The 13,859-nt window shown below is 46.0% G+C and overlaps 1 protein-coding gene across 1 annotated transcript; it reads left to right on the top strand.

Annotated features, from left to right (window-relative positions):
- The first annotated feature begins 211 nt into the window (after positions 1-211).
- Positions 212-12,034, top strand: ZMYND19 (zinc finger MYND-type containing 19). Its single transcript, XM_075772293.1, has 6 exons — positions 212-382; positions 684-743; positions 2,193-2,299; positions 7,355-7,495; positions 8,506-8,686; positions 9,751-12,034. Exons 1-6 carry the CDS (start codon positions 332-334, stop codon positions 9,892-9,894), a joined length of 684 nt encoding a protein of 227 aa, XP_075628408.1. The 5' UTR covers positions 212-331; the 3' UTR covers positions 9,895-12,034.
- The last annotated feature ends 1,825 nt before the right edge of the window (positions 12,035-13,859 follow it).

Here is a 13,859-nt window from a genome sequence, read left to right as displayed (position 1 = left end):
ACGTGACGTCACCGCCCGCGCCTCCCTCTCCCGCCCGGAGCCCGCTCCCGAGCCCGCGCCCGCGCGCGGCGCCCCCTTCCCCACGTGACCGCGCGCCGCGCCGCTCGCCCATTGGATTACCCGGCGGCGTAGTAAGAGCGACGCGCGGGCGGCGCGGGGCGCTATTGGTCGGACGGCGACGGGTGGGAGGTGGTGCGGTGCCCCGCCCCCCCCCCCTCCCCGGGTGTGCGCGAGGCGGCGGCGCGTGGCAGCGGCGGCAGCTCCCGCTCGCGGGCTCTGAGGGGCGAGCGCGGGCGGCGGCGACCCCGGCCCGGCCCGGCCCGGCCCCGCCATGACCGATTTCAAGCTGGGCATCGTGCGGCTCGGCCGGGTGGCCGGCAAGGTGAGCGCGTCGCGGCCGCGGCCTGAGGGCGCCGGGGGCGCGGCCGGGCGCTGCGGGCCGGGCTCGGCCGCGCCGGGTGGAGCGGGGGGCGGCGGGGCGCGGGGGGTGGGTGGGGGGGTGTGTGTGTGTGTGGGGGGGGGGGGGGGGTCCGGTTGGCAGCGGGTGCTGACGGGCCGCGCTGCCGCCGTGAGGAGCGGGAGGCGCGGGCGGTCCGGCCGGTGCCGCCGGGAGGGGAAGGGAGGGGAGGGCCGGGCCGGGCCGGGCGGCCGCGCTGACGGCGTGCGGGCGCGGTGTGTTTCAGACCAAGTACACGCTGATCGACGAGCAGGACATCCCGCTGGTGGAGAGCTACTCCTTCGAGGTGAGGGGCCGCCCCGCTGCCCCCTTCCCCCCGCCCCGTCCCCCCGTGCTGCCCGCGCTCTGCCGCTGCTCCGCCTCGGTCGCTTTATTTTGCGGGTTTGTTTGTTTGTTCGTTTAGTTTTACTCGCCGTACCGCCCCCCCTTTGGGTGTACCCCACGGACCGGCCGTCGCCCCCCCCCCCCCCCCTTTCTCCCGCCGCCTTCTGCGGGCGCCGGGGCCCCTTTGCCGCCGGTTCTTGGGCCAACGGTGCCTGCGAGGGCTTTGCCATGGGACCGGTTTGCGGCGTTCCTGGGGGTGGAGGGAATTGCAATCTGTTGCTGAAGGGTTTTTTTAACTTATTTTTAATTTATTTCTGCGTGACACGCTTAATAAAACTGCTTGTGGAAGCGCTTCTGCCCCGCAACTTTCCTGCTTTGGGGGGAAAAGAAAAAATTTGAAATTACTGAAATACCGATGTGCATGCTTTTAAGCAGGAAAAAAATTCTGGTTTTCCCGTTTTAAGCAAGCATTAGTTTTAAAAAAAATGAATTTATTATATAGCTTTTTGTGTTCAGCTTTCTATTTGTATGCTTTTTGAGAATGGATAATTTGCTTTTCCTTATTTGGTCTGGCAAACTTTAAAAGTTTTTAGTCTGCACATAGTCTTGGATGAGAAAAACTTCTTCTAGTGTAACTTACTATGGGACCAGAAAAAAATGTTTTCTCTTAACATCCACTGAAAGAGGGTAAGTGGATTCTACCAAGGCTTTGAAGGGGAAAGAATTCTTGATTACAGAATCTAAAACAATGGATTTTTTTGGAGGAGGGACCATCTTTTGCTTAGAGCCTGTGGTGCAGCAGGTCCTTCAGAGCTGCTGTTAGAAGTCTAAGTGCTGTGGCAATGCTGATACCAGAAAACACCACGTTTGCCCGCTCCTCCTCTGTGGTAGCTCACTGTCAGCGTGTACTGTCACCGAGAGTGGTAACACTGCGAGTATCCTAAATTTGTCTAGTCCTTGGGACAGTTCACAGGCATTAGTGCCAGCACAAAGTTACTGAGAGGAGAAAAGAGGGCAGGACCACTCCTTTCACTAGCAACCCCTAATTAGATTGGGGTGAAACAGCACTGAAAACAAAGCCTTGGTGGCTTGCTGATGGCCGTAGAGAAAATCTGCGCCAGAGCGGAGAATGGATCCTGGCCCTACAGGCTCAGAACTGGATCGTCACTGTTCTTTGTCCGAGTGGGACTCCTGCTGTGCACAGCCTCCTTTCTTCCCTTCCCCATCTTCATAAATGACAATAGCAGAGCTGGTTGGCTCCCCTTGGAGGTTTGAAACAACTCAAGTTCCATTAAGGTCAAGCGACCTCTAGGAGACAAGTGTTAAATGTTGGGTCCTTCCTGTATCCTGGTGGAGCACGTGCTCTGCTACTCGGTGTTGGACGTTCTCACAGCCTTTCCCTTTTCTCTAGGCTCGGATGGAGGTAGATGCCGATGGAAATGGTGCTAAAATATTTGCTTATGCATTTGACAAAAATCGTGGAAGGGGATCTGGCCGTCTCCTGCATGAGCTGCTTTGGTAGGTATTGCAAGGAGAGCTAAAACTTTAAGGGTTCACTAAGGTGGAGTTTGCTGCCACCAACTTGTATGGTTTTTATTTCTCTGCCTGTAGTATTTTAAATCTTCTCATGAGGCTTGCAACTACACTTAGCTGGAAACCCAGCATAGGGGGTGCCCATAGATCTTATTATGATTTGGTTTTGCACTGAGCCTTCAAACAGCTGAGTCTCTGTAAAAAATGTTATTCCAGGGGAAAACTGCGATAGGTGAGTATTATTCTAGCAGAGACAGTTTAAATCTGAGAAATGCTACTAAAACTTCTCTTCAGGGCTGGGGGAGCAGGGGACTGGCTCCATTTGATAGGTGAAGACTAACCTTTTGAGTGGTGGGGGTTTTTTTTTTGTTTGGTTTTTTTTTTTTGTCCCGTGATAATCAGGTATGTCTTACTGGCACCAGTGAGAATTGGCAGGGCACTGGAGAGAGATAGAACCTCTGATAACTTAAAACTTTGGGGTTTTTTGTTTGGCCTTCTGGAAAGCTGCCTCAGTTGGTGCTGATGGAGCTTCATATCAGCTGCTACATCTTATTTTCCATATTCTAAGAATCATTGCTTGATGTCCTTTGTAGCTGCCAGTTTAGATTGAGACGCCAACTTACTCGGTTGTGAGAGATTAGCTCATCCGGTGAGCTAATACACTGCTCTTTCGTGGGTTTGTAGAAAAGACAGGGTATGCTGAAGAGAATTGTTATTTCCTTTAAAAGCCTCTTCTGAGAAATTCAGCCCGTTTTCTAGTCAGTTCCATAAACTGTGCTTAACAGTCACAGTGCCCAAGATATCACTGTGCTTTTATTGTTCCAGGTTACTTTTTCTTCCCCAAACTAGTCTCTGTACAAGAGGAGGGAGACAGGAAGAGTATCAGAGACCATTATTATTATTATTTACAATCTACCCATTAAATATGGATTTTAACCTGCATCTGTTAATGTTTAATCTTGTTGCACGTATATCTTTGGTGAAGATTATTATGAAGTTGGCTACGCTATGTGATGTAAATCACTGTCAGCTACTGCTAACTGTGAATCTCGCACTGTAATAATTGTCGTTGGTAAGTAGCCCTAAACAGCACCTTAAAATTATTCCAGCTGACTGTTGAAGGCTGTGTAGATGATGACAGTCCAGCTATTTGCTTATTACACAGGTCAGTCATTGCCTCTTCTGGTTTGTTTTACTTAAATTAGGAAATAATTCTAATGTATTCAGTTAGGTAGTTCAAATTGTGTCGGTCTAGCATCCACTGGTGGTAAAAAAAAAAAATCTGAGATTGCATGTGTAATAAGGATTTTTGAAAGTCATAAAGATGCGGTGTAAACTGTCAGGCAAGCGGAGCTGCAAAGTCAAATTCTAGAAAATACGAAATATTTCAGCTGTTTCTGTAAATTCAGTTGGATCTCTTTGAGGGTGTACGTTTTGCTGTGATCTTTAATTACAAGCTAACACAATGCAGGTTAGTGTACCCTCGCGACTGAGTCTCCTGATGTCTTTAGAAAGCCTTTTGGCTACAGGTGCTCTGTAGTTACTGCCCCTCCTAAACAGAATAGCCACATTGTTCGGTTTTACTTCCCTGCACTGGGGACTGCTTTGAAAACAAACCAGAAACGTATTTTAGCGGCGGGTCCTTCCCTTTGCGAGAAGTAGTAATGCTGAAGGTTTTGGAGCCTTTGAAGGACAGGAGGGATGGGCAGTAGAAGTCATTAAAATGTAAGAAAAGGTAAATTAAAAGCAAAAAACTTGAATTACTGCAGGTATAGGAGTGTAATTTAACTATTCTCCCCCAAACATACCCCCGAAAATCAGCTGACCCTGAAAAAACTAACCTGATTGTGTGTTTCTGGTTTAAGATGTAGGCATGTGTTGGATGCTATTGCAAGTAAAGCAGATTTTAAATTTTTTTTTATTTTTTTAAAATTTAGTTAAGCAAGTATCTTTGTTCACATAGTAACGGCCCTCAAATAGGAAGCTGGTAGCTCCCGAAGGTGCAGCCGTAACAGGGACCTTCTCCCACTCGTCCCCCAAAGCCTCTGCCGAGCGAGAGCTGCGGTTCTGAATGGGAACCACTAGCTGAAAAATACCCATGTTTGCTGCAAATATTCTTTCAGGAAGGACTTCTGCAGCCTCTCTTGTGCTTGCTGTGTTTTCAGGATGGACTGTTAGCTCCTCCAAAGCAGGATACGAATGTCTCTGGCTAGGGACTTGCAGAATAAGTCTGTCGTCTTCTCGCCCTGTTCCCTGTATAGAAATCCCAGCTTGCTGTATTTTGGCTGGGTGTAGTGATGTTCCCTGGGGAATAGCAGCATCAGGAGATTAGTCATAAGTATCACTAACTCTGTGTTCAAGAAGACATCTAAGACTTGATTTCTTGGGTTTTTTTAGAGCACTTAACATCATACTGCTTATAATCTACTCGGTTATGGCTCCTGTTGAGTTGTCTGTACTTGGCACTTTTATTACGGGCCTCCCTTCTCAAGTTAGCTGCTGAAATACAAAAAGAACAGTATCCAGTTAATTTGCTGAAAAGTTTCAGTTTAATTGTTTTGCCTGGCATCTTGTAGGAACTCAGGTGTGGTGGGGGAGATGGGAGCTACGGCTCTGCAGGAGAGTTGGCTGCCTTACTGAGGCTGTTTCTTCTCTGTCCCCTCCTGCCAGGGGAAGGCAGGCTCTTCCCTGAGCCTGTCCTTCACTGCACAGTTCTGATTAACTTCTGGAGACGGTCCGCGCTGCACACTTCTGAAGCGTAGGTCTGGGGAGAGAAGTAGTACGTGCTTCTCCATTCAAAGGTTGCTTGATTACGTGTGGAGAAAAGGGAGCATCCTGAATTTGCTGGTGCTAATTCTGGCATCTCTGTCAATGTGATATGTTTTAACACTTACTGGTCAGCAGCAAGGCCCAATTTCCACCTTCACCTTGAGACCTCTATCACTTGAGGTAACAGAAAAACTGACAGCAACGTAGACAAATGTGGGTTTATACAAATTGAGGAAAGTTGGCTCGCTCTGCTGGTGAATTCTGTCAGTGTTTGCTCATGGAGGGTGGTGGGTGCAGACTTTGTAGGAGCAGCGGTAGGCATGTGCTGCTCTACTCTGGCTTCCTGGTGTCACGAGCAATCTCTTGTAATCCCCTCTTTCCCCAACTCCACTCTGTCTCAAACTCATTATGTAATCCATTTCAAAAATATTTCTTAACTTGGTCTTAGACTCCCCTCCTCCCTTTCCCCCCTGCACAGTTTGCTCTGAACTTCTGTCTCCTCCTCCCAGATTCCTTGTTCGTATCTATCCCATCTCTCTTTTGGCACTTTGTCCTATTCTCAGTCTGAGAACCTTAACTCCTTCCCTGTCTCCATATCTGACTGATGCTCACCTTCATCTCTTTGGGTCCATGTACCTTCTGGGTTTCCACTTGTAGCCCTCAGGATTCCTGATTTCCTTTGCCAGACCCTCCCGTAGCCTTCCACAACACAAAAGTAGCTTTTCCTTCTTCAGGGCATTTCAGCAGACTCCTTTCCATAGTTTGTTTGCTTTTGTGTGATGGTGGTTTTTTGTTTGTTTTTTTTTCCTCCAAAGGAGGATTTTATGCCTTTTACCTTCAAAGGAAGAGCTTCTCCCTCTTCTGTGGAGGCCCAGGAGCCTCCCTAGCAGGAGGCCCCGTACTCTGTTCCCGTGCAGGGCTGCTGTTACAGGAAGAATTGCTTTGCCTGTGAGCTGGAGCATGGGCTGCGTGTAGCCTCTCCAAGGGAATTTTGCTCATTAAATTCTAAGAAGTTTGGGGGCATTTGTGAATTGCAAGTGGTTTTCTTTCCCCCAAGGTGTGTAATTTAACCATATCTGGGTGGATTTTGACAAAACAAAAGACTATGTTTTTCATTGTCAGTCACTTTGAAATGAATTTCCCTGTTCTGCTGTATAATGCTAGAGCTTTTTAAAGGGGAAAAAAAAGTGGGGATTTTTTAACTTGGGCAAATTGTATCTCTTTAAAATTGGGTGAGCCATTTGAACTGAAATGTTGAGTAAATGCTGAGCTGGAAGCAGCATCCAAACTACGCTTGGGTAATGTTGTAAGTAGCTGTTGGAACGGTCTCCTAGAAGGAATCGCTGGGTAACGCTCAGACAGTGCACTCAGTTTCACCTTGTCCTTGCTTGCTGCCAGCGTGTTTTCTCTGTGCTGTGAAATTAATCGCGGCTTAGCAAACAAGACAGTTTCTGTCCAAGCCTTACATTGCAGGTGGGATGGGGATTCCTGCAAGACATGATACGGAAACTCATCCAGGCATAAGGGTGCTTGTCAGTGAACTCGATACCTCATGAAATAGAGAAAGGAGAGACAAAAAGAAGGTGGAATCGGAAATGAAAGCTGTTAGAATGCAGTGGGAAAGAATTGGAGTAGGAGTTCATGTGCAGCCATCCTCCTTGCTAATAGTCCTGCTTTGGTTTTGAGCAAGTTTCAGTGGGTGTCTCTTGGTCCATTGTGGAGTCCTTGCAGGCTTTCTATGTGTTACAATTAGAGTTTGAAAACCATTTGCATACTTGGTGAAACCTCTGTCCTGTTGCTTGTTAAGAGACATTTCTTTATAAGTAACAAACTCTGGGACTCCGCACCAGTGCCAGACTTGCATAAATGTGTGTGATAGAATTTCCTATTAAAATAATAAACCAGTATTGGCACCTTTCAAGCCTGCTCTGTGGAACACAATAATTACATAGATGCTCTTGCAGTAACTGGAGTAGTCGTCTCTGGAACTTTCTTTGCAGTATGCTTACAATTAAAGTATACCATGATTGTCTTTTGATTCAACTCATTTATAATGGAAATAACCTCCTGGAACAAGTCTCTTCTGGGAGTCAATATATCTGAAGCAGCCACTGTGGTCTGTTGGCAATCCAAGCTTTACAATGACTGTTTAGGTGACACCGGACAGCGGGCTAGAATGCAGCGAATCTTCTGGAATTAGTAGGATTCTTTGCTTTTTAGCTACGGAGTCTTGTTCATCACTGACCCTCACGTTGGTTTTGTCTCCTCTAGGGAGAGACACCGTGGAGGGATTGCTCCTGGATTTCAGGTGGTGCATCTGAATTCAGTGACAGTGGACAACCGCCTAGACAATCTGCGCCTAGTTCCTTGGGGTTGGAAACCCAAAGCTGAAGAAATCTCTAGTAAACAAAGGTAGGTCAATATTTGGCAGGGGGATGCCATGAAAAAACTTGAAAACATCTTAAATTGTGGTGTCTCCTTCCTTTAGTGATTTTCATCTTGGCAGAGCCTTTTTTATTTGACCTTGGGCTACTTATACATCACTGTATATCTTAGCTTCCTCACTGGGGGAACAGAGTTAATGCTCGCTGTTCATGCTAGCTGGGAAGGGGCCATCTAACCCCATGGTGTTATGCAGAGGTCCTGCTGTGCCAGATGTTCTCACCGCAGTAAAACTGTAAGCCTGCATTCCCTTCCGCTCGAGTGATGACATCTGGGCACGCTGAATTCAGTCTGCAGATTTTACTGGCTTGTGGCTCCTGTCCTCAGGCACCGCAGTTCTAACATGACCCGCAGAAGCCAGCGGCTGCAGAACGCTTACACTTGTAACCGTATAGTTGGATTGCAAACAAAGTGAGTTCCTGGGATCAGCTTCTGTCGCCTTTCACTTCGTAGTTTTTGGGAAAGAACTTCTATGTGTTGTGTTACGCTGATGTTACTCAAAGCACATCAGACTCTTTAATGTCAGGATGGATTTGTTTAATTTATGATGTAATGCAGGTGTGCTCAGTTCTGGTGAGACCCCCATAGACTTAACATCACACTAGGCACTTCTCTGCAGCACTTGTGAGATGGGGGTGTTCAGAGCTAATTAAACTGATTTTGAGGAGAAGTAGCAAATGGCAGTGATTCTATCCTAGTATGGTTCTAGGAGTTCAAGAATAAGAAACAGACTTCAAGCCATCTACACAGACATAATTTTGCTTGCTGTAAATGTTTCTTGATAGATACTTTTTAACTCTTTTTTGCATTTGAGCTAAAATAACCCTAAAAAGATACTGTATTTGAGGAGTATATGTAATCTGATGCTTAGGAGGTCAAATACAATGTTAGCCCTGCCTACTTAGTAATAAATTTAGAATCAATTTCCCTGTATGCTTATTATGAATTTATGGACCAAACTTTTACTTGGTTTTTTCCAGGGAACAAAGTCTGTATTGGCTGGCAATCCAACAGCTTCCTACAGATCCTATAGAAGAGCAGTTTCCTGTACTGAATGTAACACGATATTACAACGCTAACGGGGATGTTGTGGAGGAGGAAGAGAACTCATGCACATATTACGAATGTCACTACCCCCCATGCACAATGATTGAAAAACAGGTGTGTTCAACAGAATTGAAAGCAAGTGTGTAATGGCTCGGGCCACCGTCCGTGTCCAGGGGTTGGTTCCTTAAAGTATAAAGCTTTACACATGCCATTCAGTTGCTAAAAGCAAGAATTCTTTTTAACTTGGTTTTTCTTTGGCATGAATCTTCAGAGTATAGTTTTGAATTGGGACAATAAATGACCTAGCGGCTTATTGGGAGGAGTATGATTTCTGCTGAGTGTATGAAAAGACAGGTGGAAGTGTTCCTCTAGGGACCCAGAGCTGGAAAGAGCAAATGGCTGTATGATACAGGAGGAGAAAGCTTTGCAAGAGGTTTTGGGTGGCAATGGGATCAAAAAAAAAATAACGTGTGACCTTTCATGAGAAGAGGGTGGATTTGAGTGGCCTTTGTTCAGAGGAGACCTGAGAGGAAAGCTGGTTCTGGTTCTTGGCTGTAGGTAGATGAAATGAAGCAACCATACGTGATCTTGATCAAGGCTGGCAGAGAATGAGATGTCCAAGGGCTGTCCCTCTTAGTCAGACAGATGTCCTTACCTACAAATAAGAAGGGCTTTCCATGTGATAACAAATGCTGAGTTGGCTAAAATCGTGTGTCACCTTTCTCTCTGAGGAAGGGAACATCTGCAAAAATGGGCTTAAATGCCCTCCGTTTGAAAAAGAGTGAGCTTTACCTTGGATTTGGGTCTGCATACGAAAGTTCCCTGCATAACCCTAAGTTTGTCAATGGCTGAGCTTGTGCTGCCCTTTAAGATCTTAAAATTTAAGATATTTGTAGTTGTAAACAGAACTGAAGTTGGTGGAACAGTAGCAATGTGAGAATAAATGTGACATGCTCAAATACTTTGTCTGTTAAGCCCATAATACGATTCTGCAGGAGCAACTGCAAAATCAGCAAATGCAATTACTTCAAAACCTATTGCTACTCTGATGCTCCTGGTGGGATGTTCGTATTTGTGATGGGTGCAAAAGCCTTGATCATAAACCTACTTGGGAAATGATGCTGGGGTGCTCCTTGGTGCTGAGCGGGCTCACTAATGCTGTCTTGTGTTCTTCCTAGTTACGCGAATTCAACATTTGTGGCCGATGCCAGGTAGCAAGGTACTGTGGGTCACAATGCCAGCAAAAAGACTGGCCTGCTCACAAGAAACATTGTCGGGAGAAGAAACGGACCTTCCAGCAAGAGCTTGGACCAGAACGATGACCGGGTGGCGCAGGCCTCTTAGCAGCAGGATTCCTTCTCAAAGGCATTGGACTCTTGCTTTTGCACAGTAATGACAGACTGCTTATTGAAGCCAGAGGCACTGAAGAAGAAAAACCCTGTGATGCTTGAGCAGAACGGCTGACTGGACTAAGCCAGCTCTGACTGGTGCTGTGGAAAGGGATTGGGTCTACCCTTCCAGTATTATATTCTCAAGCAAAAAGACTACTGTGGAGGCTCCAGGCAGGAAGCTTCTCATTATTTATATGTTAATATGTTTGTAAACTCATGTACAGTTTTTGTTAGAAATTCTTGATAGGACTCATTAACTGTAATGTTCAGATGAGAACATGAGGTTGGCCTAAAAGTTTTAAAAAAAAAAAAAAAAAAAGAAAAAAGAAAAAAAATGTCATGTAGCAAAAGCTTTTCCTCCCATGTGTCTAGAAGTATCTGTGGCTGTGCCAAGGCCAGAAGGCAGGCTCCGACATCAGCAGTTACTCTGGAGAACTCTGCATGGAAGTTATATTTAAAAAAAAAAAAAAAAAAAAGGGGGGGCACACAAAGTAAAGGTTGGAATGAATCATTGTCTACTCTCTAGCTTTCTCCTGTTCCCTTCCAGCTGCTTTCAGAGCACAGTCACGCTGGGACGTTGGAAATACCGACTCGGTAGGAACCAGTGCACCAGAACAGAAACTGGAGCGGAGCGTAGGGGACCATCTGGGATCTGCGCGTACAGGCAAGCTATAGCGTGTCACTGCCTTCAGAGGAGGGCTGCTGGAGGTTCTCATTTAAGCAGCCAGTATTTTTAGAAAGCTGAATTAGCTTTCTTGTTATGAAACCTTTGTATATAAAGTAGTTGTAGGGAAGCTCAGGTAGTCAGCTGTGTGTGGATGTGGTTGCCCTTGTGGCTTCCCTGTAAGCATAGCAAGTACTGTAGTGATGTGCAGATATGTTTACATGATCGAATATCTGGTAATTTGAGTTATTTATTCATTTTTTTAAGAGATGCCATCAATTCAAGAATCATTTCTGGGTTTTTTTTAATGTAGTAATGAGTAAAGTAATATGGGAGGAGGATTTGACTTGTAGAGCACATGCCTGTTCTTTTCAGACATTGTCATGTATAATCTGAAAGGTTTTTTCTTTTTTATTTTTGCCTTAGAAATATAAGGAATATCAACCGAGTTTCCTGAAGAACTAAATGGGTAATTTAGTGCCAGGTGTTAGTCTTACTTCACAGTAGAAGCATGTGAGCTGCTGAACACTTAACGCAGAGCCTTTCTCAGAGTGCTTAGTGAAATGGGTATTTTTTTTTATTTGTAAAAGCCATTAAGAATTTAATTTTTCAATCAGGATTCACTTTGCCACTTCATGTTGCAATGTTGGTCTTGCTTGTATTCAATTTGTTAGAAATTGAACTGGAGAATTGAACAGAATTGCTGTGGACTTCCAATATTATATTATGTTTCTAATATCTGCACAGGAAGTTCGTAATTATTAGTATTTGGGTGGATTTTTGTACTTTGGCTTTAAGCATCTTGGGGAAATAACAAAGAACTTGTGAAGCTTCCTGCTGGAAGTTCACTTGGTAGGCACACTGTCAAGTTGCAACTCTCAGTTCATGGTTATACTGTAACTTTTATGTTTAGGCAGCCTAAAATGCCCTTCAGTATGAGGAAGTCAAGCAGGACCTAATGAAATTTTTCTGTAATGGGTGGTGAGATTTTTAAGGAAACATTCAGTTATTTGCTTTAAATGAACTGTACAGATTTTGATGAATATAAAATGAGACATAAGGAATTTTTTTATTCAGGGTAGTCGATTGAAAAGGGCAGGAGTAGTGGCTCTTTTTTTTCTTGCCTTTTTAAAAGGCTGCTATTTGGCATGGCAGTTCTCCATTGTGTTACCAGTAATCACGTTTAGCAAACTGCAGTGCAGTTTTAGAGTGTCTAAACACTTCCGCAGCACTGAGCAGGGAAAATGGCCAGTCCTACTGCTGGTGGTGTTGCTACAATGAGAAGTGAGGACAAAGATAGACTGCATATAAGTCCTGATGGGGCAACAGGTAGATTCCTCTTGAGCAGCAGATAATGGGAGTGGAGGAAGGGTGAGGCTTGAGCTAAAGAGTCTGCAAGAATAGGAGAGTTGGGTGCTCAGGGCGATCCTGATCCCAGGGAGTGGGGACGGGACGGGAGGGTGAAGCAGGGAGGGAAGATGCCCACTGGGTTAGGGGTCTGCTAGACCATCAACCACATGAAAAGTAATGAGTTGCCTGGACGTCCTGAAGGGCCTCAGTGAAATAATACAGGTACTGACCTTAGCGTGTGACCTTCAACTCCAGACTGTCCTTGTGCTGCAGGAGGGACGTGGATACAGGGATTTGGGCTCTGAAGGTCCTGGGGACTGTGTCAAGCATGTCACTGCCTGCAGAACAAGTCTTCCAGATTGATGTGGTAAGCTGTGTAATCAGTGATTCTGGCAGAAGATCTTTGTAATCTACACAGATCTTCCCTTGTTGTAAGGTCGGTCAGAAAGGAACCAGTTGCACTCGAATGTGGCAGCTCTGCTTCATATAGCTTATATGGTTTTTCAGAGGATGAAGCCCTTGTAAAGGACCTCCTTTCCCCTCTTGAAGAAACCAGGCTGACATGGATACCCTCATATGGGCAAGTATTTGAAAAGCACAAGGTTAGGTACATGGTCATTTATCCTAGAGCAGGCCTGTGCAGTACCGGTACCTGAGCTGACTTTTCAAGGACTTACCCTGATGGAGATGTTCTCCATCTCAGGTGTTTCCTGCAGGGAGGAGAAGAGCCTGCACCTATGTCTTGTTCCTTGGTTCTCTGAAGCATGGGGTACTCTGTACACACCCTGACTCACCTGTGGACCGAAACAAGGCTTAATGAGTCAGGGTTCCTAGACAGGAACATCTGCTTGGCAGAGGAGCTCCAGAAGACTTCTGGGGGGAAAGGTGGCCACGCTTGTTGGGCTATGAAGAGTATAGAGAGAATGAGTGCGGTGGGTTGGGATCAGGGTATTCTGCACTGCCACAGCCTGTTGTACAGCCATCTACCTCTAAGCTGTGATGCCTGTCGAGCTGCTCGAGGATCTCCTGATTCATGGGCTTTTGGGTGACAGAATTGGGCTGGTCAGGCCAGTGCGGGCCTGCTGGCTTGGGTTTGCCTCCGGCCGTGCTGCCATGTCTCGATGCACGTGGCATCTTGTGCAGCTGACAGGGATGTGTGGGCCTGAAATGTTCCTGCTGGTGGGTCAGGCTGCTTGGTTGTGAGTCTGCAGGTGTGGGTGAACATCTGTCTGGTGTAAGCCAGTTCCAGGAGGAGCCCATGGGCTGTGACAGAGGGGTGCGCACACCGTGGAGACACCATGAAATGTTAGTGCTTTCCCCCAGGTACTCTCCATCACGTCAGAGTAGGGTGGTACTACCAATCAGAACTTTCGAGTCAGAATTCAGACTGTAAAGATCATGGCTGGCTGAAAGTACGCAAACTGAAATAATGTGTCGTAGGGCTCTGTGTTTACCTTTTGCTGTTTGACCTTTAACGCACCCATAGGATTATACTTTCAGGTTTTCTCTGCGGTGGTAATTTAATTTTAAATGAAACTGGTGAAGGTAAAAGGGGCAGCTGAAAGACAAATGCTTGCAGGTGCCACAGAGACTGTGTAAAACACCACATTGGGGCCAGGAGCAAATGGTTACCACCCATCAAAACAGAACTGAGAGGGGACAAAAGGTTGGTGTGATTAAACAGCAGTGTGTGGGATGCTTGTAGAGTAAGAAGAAATCCTTTATCAACTGAACTTGTGTCCAAATGTAGAAGATGGAAAGAATAAGATTTGGCAGGTGAAATGTGAAAAAAGCAAACAAAAAATCCAAACCCCAAATAGCGCAAAGGAAAATGGAATACAAAGAACATTCAAGTTTTACAACTTGCACAAATAATTTTGAA

The sequence above is a fragment of the Balearica regulorum genome, chromosome 20, assembly GCF_011004875.1.
Source record: "Balearica regulorum gibbericeps isolate bBalReg1 chromosome 20, bBalReg1.pri, whole genome shotgun sequence".
In the NCBI taxonomy this organism is placed as follows: domain Eukaryota; kingdom Metazoa; phylum Chordata; class Aves; order Gruiformes; family Gruidae; genus Balearica; species Balearica regulorum.
Note: the sequence above shows the minus strand (reverse complement) of the source record. Positions and strands in the feature narration are given on the sequence as shown.